A 19,054-nucleotide genomic window follows, 5' to 3' on the forward strand; every position below is an offset into this window, starting at 1 on the left:
AAGATCACTGGGTCTGGAGACAGGAAGAACTGAGTTCAAATAAATGGTGTCAGATATTTACTTCTGTGTGACTCCGAATAAATAAGCTCTGTCTGCCTCAGTTTCCTCAATGTAAAATAGCACCTACCTTCCCTGATTATTGTAAGGATAAAGGAGGTAAAGTACTTAGCCTAGTCTTTGGCAAATAGTAAGATCTCATTAAATGTTTGCATGCTTGTTGTTCAGTTCTACAGTTCAATAGTTAACCAACAAATATTCATTGCATTAATTATAAGCATTTTTCAAATTTCTGTTATTGTAAGGTTGGGTATGAAAGAAACATAATATTAGCTTTAGCAATAAGAGGAGAAAAAGAAATTGAAGGAATTAGAATTGGCAATAAGGAAGCAAAACTTTCACTCTTTGCAAATGATAAGATGATATACTTAGAGAACTCAAAGAAAATCATCTAAAAACAACTTGAAACAATTAACAATTCAGCAAAATAGCAGGATATAAAATAAACTCACATGAATCATCAGCATTTCTATATATGAGCACCAAAGGCCAAGAGCAAGAGATAGAAAGTGAAATTCCATTTAAAGTAACTGTAGACAACATTAAATGCTTGGGAATCTACCTCCCAAGACAAATGAACACAATTACAAAGCGCTTTTCAGACAAATAAAGACAGATCTAAATAACTGGAAAAATGTCCATTCCTCATGGTTAGGCCAAGTTAATATAATTAAAATGACAAATTCTACCCAAATTAACTTACTTATTCAGTGCCATGCCTATCAAACTACTAGATAATATTTTACCAAGCCAGAAAAAACAGTAATAAAATTCATATGGAGCAACAAGAATATCAAGGAAATTGATGAAAAAATATAAAGGAATGTGACCTAGCTCTACCAGCTCTAAAACTGTACTATAAAGCTGCAGTCATCAAAACTGCCTGGTAATGGTTAAGAAATAGAGTAATGTACTAGTGGATTAGGATGGGTTCAAAAGAAACAGTAGTAAATGACTACAGTAACCTGCTGCTTGACAAACCCAAAGATATTTGTTTCTGGGATAAGACCTCACTATTTGGCAAAAAATGTTGGGAAAGGGGCAGCTAGGTGGTGTAGTGGATAGAGTACCGGCCCTGGAGTCAGGAGTACCTGACTGAGTTCAAATCTGACCTCAGACATTTAATAATTACCTAGCTGTGTGACCAAGGGCAAGTCACTTAACCCCATTGCCTTGAAAAAAAAAGTAAAAAAAATTATTGGGAAAACTGGAAAATAGTATGGCAAAACTCAGGCATAGACCCACATCTCACAACCTATACCAAAATAAAGTCAAATTGGGTACAAGATTTAGATATAAAAGGGTGATGCCATAGACCAATTAATAGATCAAGAAATACTCTGTCAGATCTATGGAAAGAGGAGGAATTTATGACCAAACAAGAAATAGAGTATATTATCAAATGCAAAATGGATTATTCTGACCATATTAAATTAAAAAAGGTTTGCACTAATAAAACCAATGCTGACAAGATTAGAAGGAAAACAGAAAACGGGGAAACACTTTTCACAGATAGGGGGGTCTGATAAAGTCTCATTTCTATATATTTAGACAATTGAATAAAATTTAAAAGGTTACAAGTCATTTCCCAATTGATAAATAGTCAAAGGATATGAACAGGTAGTTTTCAAATAAAAGAATTTAAAACCAAAAATAATCATACAAAAAAATGCTCCAAATCATTACTGATTAGAGAAATGCAAATTAAAACATCTATGAGGTACCACTTCATACCTTTCAGATTGGCTAAAATGACCAAAAGGAAAAATAATCCATATTGGAGAGGTTGTGAGAGGATTGGAACATTGATGCATTGTTGGAGGAGTTGTGGACTGATCCAACCATTCTGGAGAACAATTTGGAACTATGATCATATCCTTTAACCCAGCAATATCAATACTAGGCTAATATCCAGAAGGAATCATAAAAAATAGGTTCCAAAATATTCTTGACAGTTCTTTTTTTGTAGTGGCAGAGAACTGGAAATTGAGGAGATGCCTATCAATTGAGGAATGACTGAACAACTTATGGTATATGAATGTTCTGGGGTATTATTTCTATAAGAAATCATGAATGGTCGGACTCTAGCAAAGCATGGAACTAATTACAGGAACTGATGCTGAGCAAAGGGAGCAGAACCAAGAGAACATTGTATACATTAAAATCAACATTGTATACATTAAAAACTGCTTAGCTCCTCTAAGCAGTTCAGAGAGCTAGGAAAAAATCCTGAGAGACCTGTTAAGGGCAATGCTATCCACATCCAGAGTAAAAAAAAAACAAAACAAAAAACTCAAACTATAGACTCTGAATGAATACTGTGTTCACCTCTTTAAAATTTCTCTTGTTTTTCTTTACTATCTCATGATTTTCTTTCTTTAGCTCTAATTCCTCATATAGAAAATGACTAATCTGTAAACCTGCTAAACACAAATAAATATTTACAATGTTCATCAGACTATTTGCCATTCAGCAGAATGGGGTGGGACGGGAAGATAGGAGGAAATTATGTAACTTACAAGTATGCATATGCATTTAGATGATTGTTGAAAATTTTTCATAATGTGTAATTGAAAAAATAAAATAAAATAACAACTGGAGGAAAAAAGGAGTAGCTATTGTTAAAACTATAGAGATCTCAGTCTTTCCTTGTACCCTCTGTCATAATTCCCCCAATTGGGGTTGGAGAGTTCTCCTGCAAAAACCATAATTCTGCTGCAACTTTCTTCTTCCTGCCCCTAGCCCCTTCCTCAAGGTGGCTAAATGTTGGTTGCCTTTTATATAACCCTGGCAATGCTTGCGGCATTGGGTGGGGCATATTCCAGGGCTATCCAGCCCTACCTCTTGCTCTCTGGCCTCAAGCCAGTCCTATGAGAATATAACCTCACCTTCTTGGAGAAGTCCCTCACTTGTCCTGAGCTCTCCTTCCAGGCACCATGCAGATCAACTTCAGTGGACTCAGGGCCCTGGTGACCGGTGCAGGGAAAGGTAAGGATGAAGGGGAAAGGAGTGACAGTGTGCTCTCAGATCCAGGATCCCAGTCCTTTCCAAATATTGCTTGGATTGGGGGAAAGATTAAAGACTAAGGCGCAGGATCATGTTCTTCCAGATGAAATGCTTAGAAAGTACCCTCAGGGCACTAAGATGTTGGGGGAGAAAGTGTCTGGTTTGATTATATTTTTTCCATCAGGAACACCTCTGATAGTCTGTTGAAGGTGATGGACCCCTTCTTAGAATAAAATATTTTAAATGCATAAAATAAAATAGGATTACAAAAAATTATCTTGAAATACAGTTATCAAAATATATTTTTTAAAGTTCATAGATCCCAAGTTAAGAATCTCTAGTTTAGAAGTTCAAGATTGGGGAGACGGGGCATGTGTGCATGTTGGGTAGTGACTGAATCTACCTGTGTCCTGGTTAAAAGTAATCTCTTCCCTCATGAAGAATTTGAGGTGGAGATCTGAGGATGTTTCTGTTAATGATAGAGTGGTGGATAGAGTTCTGGGTCTGGAGTCAGGAAGACTTTAGTTTAAATCTAGCCTCAGATGCTTACTAACTATGTGACCCTGGGCAAGTCACTTAAACCTGTTTATCTCAGTTTCCTTATCTGCCAAATGAGTTGGGGAAGCAAATGGCAAACCACTCTAGTATCCTTTGCCAAGAAAACCACAAATGGGGTCTTGAAGAGTCAGACATGACTGAAACCACTCAACAATGATGAAAGGTTTGACAGAAATTCTCAGGTTCTGCCATGAGTCCTAGGACTAAGTCTTACCCAACCCTCCTTTGCCACAACCTGGCTAATGGCACAGCCCTGCAAGGCAAATGGGATTAAGTGGCTTGCCCAAGGCCACACAGCTAGGTAATTAAGTGTCTGAGACCGGATTTGAACCCAGGTACTCCTGATTCCAGGGCCGGTGCTCTATCCACTGCGCCACCTAGCTGCACCCTACACACAGCCCTACTTGAAGAATTTGTTGCAAGGGCCAGCTTAGGATATTAGGGAAGAAAGAAAGCAGAAGGGAAATCTAGCAAGCTGACCCCTCAGGGCTGCTGGAGGGTTCAGGAGAAGGGGAGGAGGTCAAGAAGGCAGGGCTTCTGAGATATAAAGGGGTTTTTAACCCCCTTCAAAATGGAAAGAAAAAAAAAGTCCAGGGAGATTCAGAAGGATGGGGAGTCTCTAAAAAGTTTGTTAAACAAAGCTGGTATATGTTAATTGAACAGGAATGTATGTTTAACTTGAGAATATCCTAAAGAAAACCACATGGATACTGTTTCCTGAGAGCCCACATCTATGCAAAGTAATCTGATCCTTATTTCATTCAAACCTGGGTCAGGGAAGAGAAGAATGCTTGCACCAAGAAGTGTTTAATTTTATCCAGCATGTGTTCCAAAAGTCTTTGGGCAGTTTAAAGCTTATTTAAATTTTAAGGTAAATTATTTTAAAAATAGCTTTTTAACTATTTTTTTATTTTATTTAAGGCAATGGGGTTAAGTGACTTGCCCAAGGTCACACAGTGTCTGAGGCCTATTTTGAACTCAGGTCCTCTTGACTCCAGGGCCAGTGCTCTATTCATTGTACCACCTAGCTGCCCCCTTAAACTATTTTTTTTAAATGAACAAAGCTGAACTATATTCTGGCTGTGAGGGACATCAGAGTAGAGAAGAACCTGTTATCAGAAATTTATATAATTAAGTGTTCAAGTTATTCTTGTTCAGTACTCCAGCTATGGTGGTCTGGTGAAGAAGTAGGGACCAAAGGAAATATTGAGGAATACTGTGTCTTCTTTGGACTAGTAGGGGCAGTGGTCTTGGGATGCTGAAGATTCCTTTGCCCCTACAGGAATTGGAAGAGATACTGTGAAGGCCCTGCTTGATTCTGGGGCCAAGGTGGTGGCTGTGAGCAGGACTAAAGAGGATCTGGTTAGCCTTTCCAGAGAGGTGAGAAAGTTCAGCCCTGAACCCCATCCCTATCCTCCAAATCTCATAGCCATACAGAATAGTATTGATCAAGCTTAGCACAGGGAACCAAACAAGCTTTTAAATGAGTTATTTTTAACCTTTTTTGAGTTCTGGACCTTTTCTCATGAATATCTTGAAGATTATGCTTCTCAAAATATGCTTTTAAATGCATAAAATAAAATACATAATGTATATTTCAAAGGAAAACAATTATATCAAAAAAATTTTAAAATTAATCGGAGCCTGGATTAAGAACTCTGACCGTAACCAACTTTTGATTTTGTAGGGCAGGGGTTAAGTAATTTGCCACACAGCTAGTAAACAGCAAGCATCTGAGGTCAAATTTGATCTTAGGGGGCGGCTAGGTGGTACAGTGGATAAAACACCGGCCCTGGAGTCAGGAGTACCTGGGTTCAAATCCGATCTCAGACACTTAATAATTACCTAGCTGTGTGGCCTTGGGCAAGCCACTTAACCCCATTTGCCTTGCAAAAAAAAAAAAAAACCTAAGAACCAACCTTACATCTGTATGTATATGTGTGAGAATTTATAGATACATAAACATAGATCTATTTACCTCCATGTGAGTATTATCTCTACCAACAGAGTGGAATTTGCTTGAAGTCAGAGACAAATTTGATCTTTGGTCTGCTTAACACCAGGTCCAGTGCTCTATCCATTGCACCACCTAGCTGCCCCCTTTAACTATCTTTTAAAGTTAATTCTGTTGGAGTCAATGGACAAAGGTCTTCAGATACTCTGGGATGTCCCCTGTGAGTGTGTGCAAGGGATGAGACAGATACCCTAGGACACCGGACTTTAAGAAGGTGCTGTTACAGGACAAGAGGAGAAGGGGGTTGAATTAGGAAGTGGAAATAAGTCATTTAGAAACTAGCCATTTTTACTAATTTTTCTTGTTAACTAAAAGTTTGGCTCAAGTTGTTCTTAAACTGTTGAGCAGCTTAATTAAATTTCTATGACCTGAGGCCAATTTACATCTCCTAGAGATTCTTTTTTTTTTTTTTAGATTTTTGCAAGTCAGTGGGGTTAAGTGATTTGCCCAAGGCCACACAGCTAGGTAATTATTAAGTGTCTGAGGTCGGATTTGAACTCAGGTACTCCTGACTCCAAGGCCGGTGCTTTATCCACTGTGCCACCTAGATGCCCCATAGAGATTCTTAAAAAAACTCTGTTCCATCACATACCTTAAACTCTTGAGTCTTAAGATCATAGGATATTAAAATTTTGAGCTGAAAGTGACCTTAAATCATCCAAACCAACCACTTCATTTTACAAATGAGGATACAAATGTATAGAGAGATTATATAACTTTGACACGTGTATCACTTCTGTTTTCTCTCTATCCTGTAAGCCTTCTAACAGTCTTACACACACACACACACACACACACACACACACACACACACACACACACACACACACACACACACACACACAGACACACAGACACACAGACACACACACACACACACACACACACACACACAGACATAGACACCTTTTCTATTTCCCAATTCCTTTCTCTTATCTAGAATATCTTTCTGACACTTGCCTCTCTTGCTCCACAGTGTCCAGGATTAGAGCCAGTCTGCGTGGACCTGGGAGACTGGGAGGCCACTGAACATGCTCTGGGAAACATAGGCCCTATAGACCTATTGGTCAACAATGCAGCCGTACTTCTGATAGAGCCCTTTTTGGAGATCTCCAAGGAGGCTTTTGACAGGTCAGGAATGGGATTAGAAGCGGGGGGAGGAAAAGGAAGACAGGATCTCCAGATTTTGGGGGACCTTAACTGGAACTAGGGATCGAGAAGCTAGGATATAAACAGACAAACAGAAAGGAAAGATCTGAGAGCTGGCCCTCCTCTACTCCTTCCTATAAGACTGGACAGGGAGAAGAGGAGACCCTCTGTGCTGATAGGGGAGTTAATGGGGAGGGAAAGACAATGCTGGGGAAACACAGAGTAGAGATGATGAAGAGTTGGAAGAAGGGAGGGGAGAAGATAATAAGAAACAACTAATTACTTATATAACCTTGGTTCCAGTTTCCTCTTCGTAAAATGAGTGAGTTGAGTTAGTTGATATTTAAGAATTCTAAATATACTACGAACCTCAGGGGAAGGGAAGCATCTATGACTGACTGAGTATTTGTCTGCAGATCAATCAATGTGAACCTTCGCTCCGTGATCCAAGTATCCCAGGTAAGGATGACAGGCTGGGAAGCAGTTTGCAGAATGACTGCAATTTCAGTGTCCAAGGTCATCAATTGGCAAGCCTGGAGCCAATAGGTCTCCAATCAAGTTTGTAATTCTAAAATAAACAATTTTTTACTGCTGGCAGGATCACAAAAGTTATAAAAATAATACTTTTTTGACCTAATAAATCCATCATTGAGTCTTTACCTAAAAATGTTACAAAATACTTGAGACTCGTGTAAACTTTTATGACTTACATTATAATATTGTTGTTGAGTCATTTCAGTTGTATTCTACTCTTCCTTACCCTTTTAGGATTTTCTTTGAGAAAGATACTGGAGTAGTTTGACATTTCCTTCTCCAGCTCATTTGACAGATGAGGAACCTGGGGCAATCAGGGTTAAGTGACTTGCCCCGGGTCACACAGCTAGTGTCTGAGGCTAGATTTGAACTCAGGAAGATCAGTCTTCCTGATTCCCAGTTCAGCACTCTTATCTATTGTACTCCTTCTCAACTGGACTATATTATATGTAGTTGTAAAAAAAAAATGGAAGCAAGCTAAATGTCCAATAAAAGGAGAGGTTAAATTAATAATGTACATGAATGGAATGGGATATTGAAATGTACTTGAGACCAACAAGCATGAAGAATATAGTGAAATTTGAAAGAACCATTGTAGACTCTGTTTTCCAACGGCTAAAAGGAGAGAAAATAGGCTTGAATGAAGAAACAAATTATCAAGAGTCAAAGTGCTGGAGATAGCTAGGTGGCACAGTGGATAGAGCACTCTGGAGTCAGGAGGACCTGAGTTCAAATGTGACATCAGATACTTAACACTGACCAGTTGTATGACCCCTAACCCTGATTGCCTTGTGCCCCCCCCCCAAAAAAAGAAGAAAGATCCTAAGTGTAACTTGTCTTCAGAGTTGTACTGAGCTGCTTCAGGAGACAGAAGTAGATTTCCATGTACAGGAAGTCTTTCAGGTGTGGACTGAACTGGATAGTCTGAGTCTAGGTGCTCTTTGGCTGTTGTGAGATTTTTGTGATAGTAAATCAAGATAAAATGTGAAAAGGAAGGGTCAAAAGAACAGATTGTTTGATGCAGTGGATAGAACACTGGACCAGGAGCTGAGAAGATCTGAGTTCAAATCTGTGCTCATAACAGCTGTGTGACCCTGGACAAACCTCTGCCTGCCTCAGTTTACTCAACAGTAAAATGGGGATAATGATGGCATTAATAGCAGTAATAGCATTGATTTCTCAGGGTTGCTGTGTGGATCAAATGAGATAACACCTTAAAGTGTTATATAAAAGCTAGCTATCATTTTTGAAGGCAGCTAGGTGGCATCATAGTGTATAGAATACTGGGCTTGGAATTAGGAAGACTTATTTTCATGAGTTCAAATCTGGCCCCAGATATTTCCTGGCTGGGTGAACCTGAACAAATCATTTAACCCTGTTTGCCTCTGTTTCTTCATCTGTGAAATGAGCTGGAGAAGGAAATAGCAAACCACTCCAGTATGTTTCCCAAAGAAAACCCCAAATGAAATCATGAAGAATAAGGCATGAGTGAACAAAGAGAAAGATATTAATATTACTACTATCAGATAAGAGGAAAAATGAATGAAAATGAATGAATAAAGGAATTTAAGAGAGAGTGACCAAAAAGTTATGATATTTTGTGAATTTATTTTTAATGCATTTAAGCTGTAAAATAATTGCAAGCAAGTTTACTTGATCATAGTAATGTTCAGCATTAAGTTTTTTTTAAGATTTTATTTATTTTGAGTTTCACAATTTTTCCCCTAATCTTACTTCCCTACCCCGACCCCCACAGAAGGCAATTTGCCAATCTTTACATTGTTTCCATGTTATACAATCATCCAAATTGAATCTAATGAAAGAGAAATCATATCCTTAAGGAAGAAACATAAAGTATAAGAGCTAGAAAGATCAGACAATAAGATATCAGGTTTGGTTTTTTTTCTAAATTAAAGGTAATAGGGACGACTAGGTGGCGCAGTAGATAGAGCACTGGCCCTGGAGTCAAGAGTACCTGAGTTCAAATCTGACCTCAAACACTTAATAATTACCTAGCTGTGTGGCTTTGGGCAAGCCACTTAACCCCATTGCCTTGCAAAAATCTAAAAAAAAAACCCCAATAAATTAAAGGTAATAGTCCTTGGTCTTTGTTCAAACTCCACAGTTCTTTCTCTGGATACAGATGGCACTCTCCTTTGCAGACAGCCCCAAATTGTCCCTGACTGTTACACTGATGGAATGAGCAAGTCCATCAAGGTTGATCATCACCCCCATGTTACTGTTAGGGTGTACAATGCTTTTCTGGTTCTTCTCATCTCGCTCAGCATCAGTTCATGCAAATCCCTCCAGGCTTCCCTGAATTCCCATCCCTCCTGGTTTCTAATAGAACAATAGTGTTCCATGACATACATATACCACAGTTTGCTAAGCCATTCTCCAATTGAAGGACATTTACTTGATTTCCAATTCTTTGCCACCACAAATAGGGCTGCTATGAATATTTTTGTACAAGTGATGTTTTTACCCTTTTTCATCATCTCTTCAGGGTATAGACCCAGTAGTGGTATTGCTGGATCAAAGGGTATGCACATTTTTGTTGCCCTTTGGGCATAGTTCCAAATTTCTCTCCAGAAAGGTTGGATGAGTTCACAGCTCCACCAACAGTGTAATAGTGTTCCATAGTTCCCATAACCCTTCCAACAATGACCATTATCCTTTCTGGTCATATTGGCCAGTCTGAGAGGTGTGAGGTGGTATCTCAGAGATACTTTAATTTGCATTTCTCTAATAAGTAATGATTTAGAGCAATTTTTCATTTGACTATGGATTGCTTTGATCTCATCTGTAAATTACCTTTTCAGCATTAAGTTTTTAATAATATTTATTTTTAAAAGAAGTCATTAAGGTATTTAAGAGAGAATTATTTGCCATAGTAACTATATTTTAGGCCCTGTAAATTTTGATGCATTGGGACAAAACCTACCTACTCCACTCTGGTCATAACTCTGAGTGGTAGAAAACAGTGTGATGATGACCTCTCTCCTTCTACTGGTTTCCAGATGGTTGCCAAAGGGATGATTGCTCGAGGAGTCCCAGGATCCATTGTCAATGTCTCCAGCATGGCCTCTCAATCTACCTTTTCCAATTTGGCCAGCTATAGTGAGTGTCCTCTCTTCTTTTCTGCTTAATTCAATCCCTGAATCAGTCCTTGGGTCCTAAGTCCCTGGGCAGAGCTTGAGTATGGCCATCCCTCAACTTAGTTTGAGGGATAATACATTAATTCCAAATCAAAAGAAAACCCATTCAGAATCTTGATTTTCACATCTGTGTGACTTTGGGGAAACTTAGACCCAGAGCAAAGAAGTGATGGGATGGGTCCTCTCTAGATTAAGGATGTTAAACTCTAGTAGAATTCTTTTTTTTTTTTAGGTTTTTGCAAGGCAATGGGGTTAAGTGACTTGCCCAAGGCCACACAGTTAGGTCATTATTAAGTGTCTGAGACCGGATTTGAACCCAGGTACTCCTGACTCCAGGGCCGGTGCTTTATCCACTGCACCACCTAGCTGCCCCTCTAGTAGAATTCTATGATTCCTTCTATCTCTAGAATCCTACTGCCCCTCTCTCTTTGAATTTTCCTTTAAAGCTCTGGCTTTTCCAAGTCCTACACAATTCTCCAAGGGAAAAAAAATCACTTAGGAAAAAATCACTAGGAAAAGCAATGTGACCCCTCCCTCATAGTTTTTCTCCTTTCCTTCCTTACTCTAGGTTCCACCAAAAGTGCAATGGACATGCTGACAAAGGTGATGGCTCAGGAGCTTGGACCACACAAGGCAAGTCTGGACTGGTGGGAAGCCTTGGGGAAGGGGAATTCCAGGGATAGCCTTGGAGATAGGGGAGCAAAGACAAGTGTTGTCTGTGGAAATAGCCCAGGGGCAGCTAGGGTGGCACAGTGGATAGAGCACTGGACTTGGGGTCAGGACTACCTGAGTTCAAATCCTGTCTCAGACACCTAATAATTGCCTAGCTGTATGATCTCGGTCAAATCACCAACCCCATTGCCTTATAAAAACAAACAAAAAGAAAATGATGAAGAAAGAGTCAGTCTGGACTCTGAAGACAGAAAAGCCCAGGTTGAGAGATGCCTCTTTTGGGTCTTAGATTCGGGTAAATACAGTGAATCCCACAGTGGTCCTCACTACCATGGGGAAAAAAGTGTCTTCTGATCCAGAATTTGCTAATGCTTTGAAGAAACGCACTCCCTTGAAGAAGTTTGCAGGTATGAATGTATCTGTATATTTGGGGGGGAGGGGGGAGATAGGGTTGACAAGTGTTCAGTTGACTTCCCTCCTTGTCAGGATTTTATCAGAGAATTACTGGATGTTGGCAATAAAAAGGTATATCTGGGTAAAATAGATTGACATAGGCTGGATGTGCTGTGGACAATCTATTCTTGCCACACAACCCTTCTCTGCCATCCCCCCCAACTTCCTGATACTTCTAGAGTGGGTGGAAAGGAGACCCAGTCCCAACTCAGCCTCTCCCATGAATAGATCAGTTTCTACAATTCCTTTCTCTTACTCCCCCAATTTGATCTGACCTCCTCTTTCTCTTTGCAGAGGTGGAAGATGTGGTTTACAGCATTCTCTTTCTTCTAAGTGACAAGAGTGCCATGACCAATGGTTCAGGCATCCTGGTTGATGGAGGATACCAGGCCTCCTAGGCTAGAGAAAAGCCTGGCCCCAGGGCCCCAGTATCCTCCCCCACCCCATAGTTCAGAAGAGCAAGTGGGAATTCTATTTAATTCCCACCCACTCCCCTACCTGTAGTCCCTGTAAAGCCCCTCCATGTCCCCATTTTCCCTCTTTTACTCAATCATCAATCCTTCTTAAATCAGCTAACTCTTAGTCGTTAGGGCTGTGTGTGTGTGTGTGTGTGTGTGTGTGTGTGTGTGTGTGTGGAGATGGATGTGGTGGGAGAGGGGGAGGTTGCACAGAGGGAGTGGAATTGCTAAAGGACCATGGGGAGAAGGATTGAACTAAAAACTGGAAGTATGTTTTACTTAAACCTGGAACTTCCATTATGACCGAGAACACTCAAAGCAGTCTATTTCAATTCCCTTATTTTCTAAATGGGAGAATTGAATTCCAGGCAGGTTAAACTCATTAACCCACAGCCCCTAGGTATAAGCATTTGAATTTAGGTCCTCTGTTCCCAAATCCAGGGTTCTTTCCATTTTGCTGGTCTGTCAAGGGAAAAAGGCACTATGCACAGGTTCCATTCAAAGGCTCTGGGCCCACTTTTTTAGAGGCTACACCTCCCACCTGGAAAGGCAGTCAGTTCATCAATTCCAGGCTGGGTTCCTCTCAGCCACAAGATTCATTTTGGGTATTCCCTACTTGTGCTTGGTCCTGTTGCAAGATTAGACTAATCTGGGTCTCTGGCTGGCATGTTCTCATGGAGATAACATACACCCTTTTTCTCCTAACTCCAGTTGTAATATAATAACTTGGCTTCTATTTCCCTTGATTCTACCCATCTATTGCCCCATCCCAACTAAACAAAAAGGTCCCATTCTCTTGCAGCTGCTAATCCTCTCCCAGGGAATAGTAGCTTCTTGGCTTTCTCAGAAAAGGATGCATTTCAATCCCACCTCCACTCCTCTCCCAAAACCTCAATGGATAAATCTCAGAAAATGCTAAGACTCTACCTTTGATCTCCTTTGCTCTCTTACACTTCTGATTATTCTGGAAAATAAAGCCCCAGATTCTGCTCTTTTTTATTTCATTTCCCCTTCCCACTCTTCTCCTCCAACTAGTACTGGATTTGGAATCAGTGGATTCTATTTTGGTTCTTTCTAATCCTGGCTCTGACTTTTAATACCTGCTCTAAGAAAGTCACAACCTCTCTGGGTTGCTTTTTCCTCCTGTATAAAATGAATGGGCTAAACTAAATGGCCTCCATGATTGTACATTGTACCAGATTGTTTGTTACCATCAGGAGGGGGGAGAAGGGAGTAGTAGAAAAATGTAGCTTGCAGGGGTGGCTAGGTGGCGCAGTGGATAGAGCACTGGCCCTGGAACCAGGAGTACCTGGGTTCAAATTCGACCTCAGACACTTACTAATGATCTAGCTGTGTGGCCTTGGGCAAGCTACTTAACCCCATTTGCCTTACAAAAAAAAAAAACCCTAAAAAAATGTAGCTTGCAAATGGATGAATTTTGAAAACCCCCTATGCATGTAATTGGAAAAAAAATAAAAAACCTAAAAGACTATATATGGCCTTCCTTTTGATCTCTAAATCTATGAACCCAGGAACCGAAGGTTGCTACACAATGTGTAGCAACAGAATACTTCTCCCCAGCTACTATCCCCTTCTCCTAAAGATATTCAGTGTTCTTTAGGGACAGTGGGAGTCAGGGTTGGAGCAGGGAGAGTCAATCCATCAATAAACCTAACATGGAAAGACTGCAAGATTCTTCTTCTCCTCAGAAGTAAATGGAATCAGACCCTGGGTTGGGAGTCCCAAGAGCTTAGTTCTAGTTCTTCATCTTTATTTTTTAATAGTATTTTATTTTTTCCAATTATATGTAATGATAACTTTTAATAATTATGTTTACAAAATTTTGAGCTCCATATTTTCCTCCCTCCCCCACTTCCCCTCTTCCTAAATCAGTAAACAATTTGATATAGGTTAAAATTTATAATTGCTAGTTGTGTGACCTTGGACAAATCCCATTGCCTTAAATTTTAAAAATGTGCAATTATAGAAAACATTTCCATATTTCCATATTAGTCATATTGTAAATTAAGAAACAGATGAAAATGTATTTATTTTTCAAATGAGGTCAGACTATATATATATGTGTGTGTGTGTGTGTGTGTGTATGTATATATACATTTATATATATATATGTGTGTGTGTATAAATGTATATATCTATATCTATATCTATATATCTATATATATATATATGCATATTCTCTTCCTCTCCTCTTTCTTTTCCCTTCCCTTTTCAAAAGGACCTTAAATTAGGAGGGGGAGATAATGGGTCCAATAAAACAGGTAATGGGGCTAGCCACCCATATTGTGGAATATCACATCTCTCACACAAGCATGTGAATTTGTTAAGCTGGGTCATTCATTCCAATCTATCCTCACACTGAAAGGTCTATGTTCCCAGAAAAGGACTACCCTTTCACTATTACATTCAAATTTTCTCAGTTTTAGGGATAATTCTGAAAGGAATTACAATTACCATTTCAGCTCCTAAACCTCATCTATGAGTTTCCATTTACACAACCCAGTTACTACAATGATGATCTTTAAAATAGTGATTTATTTAACAATAAAGCAAAAAAGATAACATTACAGGTATTCAAATATTAAATCAAGAGCATGAATAATAAAAAATATTTCAATTCAAACATAAACCTGGAACACACTTTCCTACCAATGCTTTCAGTATTTGAAGTACAGAAGGGAAAAAATGAACATATATTCATGAAAATCTGCCATATATACAGAAGTAAGGCATTTTATAATTCTGTAACTTTAAACTTTGGTGTCCTATTTGTATCCATAAAAATTCCTTGTTGATCATAGCTTTGGTGCTGAACAGAAGCTTCTGCTAAAATAATTTGATCCATACCGTAAATGGCTAGGGGCGGCTAGGTGGTGTAATGGATAAAGCACCTGCCCTGGAGTCAGGAGTACCTGGGTTCAAATCCAGTCTCAGACACTTAATAATTACCTAGCTGTGTGGCCTTGGGCAAGCCACTTAACCCCATTTGCCTTGCAAAAAACCTAAAAAAAAAAGGCATACTGTAAATGGCTAACAGGTTACTCAGCATAGCATCTCAACCAAATGAGTCAATGTACTGGTTTAACTCTTTGAGTCTCTTCCAAGCTGTTCCTCTGCTCAGTTGGACTTTATTACTTAATAGCAACAGTTATATATATATATGTTCTTCCAGACTTAAATTTAGCTTTGCTAAGATGACAAGTTTGGAGAAGGAGGAAAGTGAGATTGGAACAGAAATGATGATCTGAGAAACTACTGAGAAATGGATAAAAGGTTATCATGCAAGAGAAGAATAGATTTAGGAGGGGTGAGGTTCTGGAAGAGAAGAAATGATAGGAGGTAAGGTTCAGATATAAGACTGAGTTTTTGATTAAGGAAACTGAATAGCTGTTAGTAATTAGGTCTTGGGTATGATCATTCCTTATGTGGATGAGAGTGGAGTAAAAAAGAGGGTCATAGGCTTTAAGGAGATTGAGAAATTGAAGGGTTAGAGACTTTGAGGATAAAGTCTCCTAATAAATGAATAAGAGTTGGGGAGAAGTAGATGATGAATCAGGTACTGACCTCCTTGAGGAAAAAAAAGAAAGAATAACTGGAGAGCAGATATACAATAGCTATCATAATTTGGATTGAAGAGAAAGTTATAATAAAGTGAACTTCAAAGAAAGAGAACTTGCTGAGTGATGGCAGTAAAGGAAATGACCATAGCAGTGGGAAACAAGGAATGTTCCAAAGACACTAATAGTCCAGGAATGTAGTGTGGAGTAACAAGAGAGATCTTAGGGCTAGTATTTGGAAGAGTGTAAGATAAATAACTTCAAAATAAAGGGAAGTTTGTCCACATATATATGTATTTGGGAATGTATGAGATGTTCAAGGAGGACTAGCACTTTTGGTGTAAGTGCTTGTCAAGTCCTTTTCAACGTTGCTCATTCACCTTTTACACAACTCTTACCTGAGATTCCAAAAAGCTGTAGCAGGAGCAGCAGCCAAAGCTGTAGCAGGAGCAGCAGCCACACCCTGGTAATACTACTGTCTTGGTAGATAGATTAAACTAGGGTGAGGGTAACCAACAAGAGATTCAGAGAAGTGTCCAACCCAAGTATGTGAAGACTTCTCCTGGCAGAATGGGTGGATGAGAATAATTTGTTCCAAAGGCCATGAAAGTGGATGAAGCAGAAACAGAGAGCACTTAGAGTTTGGTCAGATGTTGAAGATGCCAAGGTCATCCACTATATCCTGGACCATGATTAGTCTCTTGACTTTTGTCTTGCCTCTGGACTTAGATGACTCTGGAAGAGAGAGTGAGGCTGCTGACCTTGTGCAACTCTACCTCACCTAAATCCAATTCACAAATAAGTCAAGATATCATTGATCCTCTCCAAAATCAAGGACTAATAATAATAAATGCATATGTATGTGAACATAAACATACATATACGTGTATATTAGATAATACATACATATATATATCTGAATCTAACCACTTCATAGTGCAGAACCCCACTCTCTCTTGCTGGGGTGCTTTAGTCATTCAATTTACATGTCTGGAGTCCCCAGAGAGAATTAGGTCACACTTCTATATTAAACTCTCTAGTTTATAGGGGAAACCCTGGTGTAGGAAGGAGGGAATACATTCCTATTAATCTCTCAACATGAGTAGCTCTTGAGCTCTCATTCATGCTTATCATTTGCACAAAATTAGTCATTATACCAATTATACCAATAACTGTTTAAAATTTCTTTTAAAATTTTATTTTGAGGTGCAGTGGATAGAACACCAGCCCTGGAGTCAGGATTAACTGGGTTCAAATCCGGCCTCAGACACTTAATAATTATTTAGCTGTGTGGCCTTGGGCAAGTCACTTTAACCCCATTGCCTTGCAAAAACCTAAAAAAAAATTTATTTTACTTTTGAACTTAAAAGACAAAAAAAGAATATTTTCATACACAATAACGGGCTGAATCTCTATTACACACTACTTGCTTTTAAAAAAAATACATAATATATTGTACACCTCATTCATAAAATGGTCCTGTTTGTAATTTTTTTCTGAGTTTCCTTCTCTTGGTATTTTGTAAAGTACTACAATGGTCCTTGTTTTGGGCTTCACTATTGTTAATTACCCTCCAATTCTCCCCTCATCAATTAACTAAGAGAAAGACATTTTAATAAAGAACAAACCTGGTTAACAAATAAGCCTAGTCAAAGGAAAAGAAGTCTGTGTCCATATAAAAAAAATGTATACCTCTGTGTCTATCATCTTTTTCATGAAGAAGATAAAGTACTTCACTAAAGGTCCCTAGAAGATCTGGTTGATTATTGCTTTGATCAGTTCTTGAGTCTTTCAATGTTGTTTTTCTTCATCTCTTTTAAAGATAAAATTTTATTGTCATTGTTTGGATTTTTTTAATATTATTAAAATTTCTCTCAATATCCCTCCCTTTCCCTCTGCTCAGGGAGTCATTCATATAAAGTAAATGATATTTTAAAAGAAAAATAGAAAAGAAGGGAAGGGGATAAATGAATAAAGTAGAATGGCATATTAAAAAAGTCTAGGGGGCCACTATATGGCACAGTGGATAGAGCATCCGCCCTGGAGTCAGGAGTACTTGAGTCCAAGTCCCCCCTCAGACACTTAACAATTACCTAGCTGTGTGACACCTTGCCAAAAAAAAAAAAGTCTAAAAAATATACAGTATTCCACACCCATGGACCTCCTACCTCTTCAAAGAACAAGGGGGTGGGAGGGGTGCCTTGTCATATCTCTTCTTTAGGGCCATGCTTTTTATAATTTTGAAACATTCATTTTTCATTTTTTTGGTTGTTTTAATTATTGTAGTCTGGTTTATTGTTGCCTTGGCTCTGTTTATTTTACTCTGCAACAGTTCATGTAAACCATTCCCATGTTTCTGAATTCATCATATTTGTCATTTCTTATAGCTGAGTAATATTCCATTACATTCCTGTACATTTGTTTAGCCATTTTTTTATTTAGCTATTCCCAAATCAATGAGTATCTATGTTGTTTCTGATTCTTTGCTACTATAAAAAGTGCTACTATAAATAATTTAATGTATATGGGAACTTTCTTCTTATTGGTGACCTCTAGGAGATATAAACCCAGTGATAGGATCTCTGGGTCAAAATAGACATTGTAGTCCCTTCATTTACATAATTACAATTTGCTTTACAAATGGATTTTACTGCTTCATAGTTCTCCCAGTAATGCACTAGTTTGTCTAACTTCCCACAATTCTTCCTACATTGATCATTCCCATCTGTTGTCATCTTTGCCCATTTGTAGAATGTAAGCTGACTTTTCAGGATTGTTATGATTCATGATACCACCAACCAACCCTTAAACAGAAAACATTTACTAAATAATAAGATAAAAGAGACAATAATCATATCAATAGAAGGCAAGAGCCAGACTAATCACAACATTTATTCAATATAATATTTTCCTTATTCTATTGTGTTGTACTATGTTACTTAAGTAAATATATATATATATATATATATATATATATATATATATATATATTCATAGAAATCCAAAGCAGGAATAACAATAATATAACACTCCATTCAAAATTCTGGATTATATTCTCCCACTAATGCACATGGTGTCATGCATGTACTTACCAGAAGGCACTTGAATGGGGAAACTTATACACCTATAGCAATTCAGAAGTCTAGACCACCTGGTTGTCCTTAGTCCCTTCAGACACAGTTGACACCGTACACAGCCACTTCTTTGCTAGCTTCATCCCTTCTGATCCTCACTCTTTCATGTCCAGATGCCCTCAGCAGAGTGCTGAGAAATAGTCTCAGTGGACTTCAGTAAAACACATTTCCCTTAAGTTCTCTAACTGCTGAACTTCTCAGATCTGCAAATAGTAGGAGTTATTTTGGCCAACCAGTCCCAGTCTGCTTCTGACAGCAGAGTAAAATATCATAGTAAAACAGA

General features: G+C 38.6%; 1 protein-coding gene across 1 annotated transcript; it reads left to right on the forward strand.

Moving 5' to 3' along the window:
• The first annotated feature begins 2,977 nt into the window (after positions 1–2,977).
• Positions 2,978–18,469, forward strand: LOC141514224 (carbonyl reductase [NADPH] 2-like). Its single transcript, XM_074224851.1, has 8 exons — positions 2,978–3,045; positions 4,904–5,001; positions 6,612–6,766; positions 7,201–7,243; positions 10,339–10,438; positions 11,045–11,109; positions 11,438–11,555; positions 11,896–18,469. The coding sequence occupies exons 1-8, from the start codon at positions 2,994–2,996 to the stop codon at positions 11,997–11,999; spliced, it is 735 nt and encodes a 244-aa protein (XP_074080952.1). The 5' UTR covers positions 2,978–2,993; the 3' UTR covers positions 12,000–18,469.
• Positions 18,470–19,054: the final 585 nt, after the last annotated feature.

This window comes from Macrotis lagotis, chromosome 2 (assembly GCF_037893015.1).
Source record: "Macrotis lagotis isolate mMagLag1 chromosome 2, bilby.v1.9.chrom.fasta, whole genome shotgun sequence".
In the NCBI taxonomy this organism is placed as follows: domain Eukaryota; kingdom Metazoa; phylum Chordata; class Mammalia; order Peramelemorphia; family Peramelidae; genus Macrotis; species Macrotis lagotis.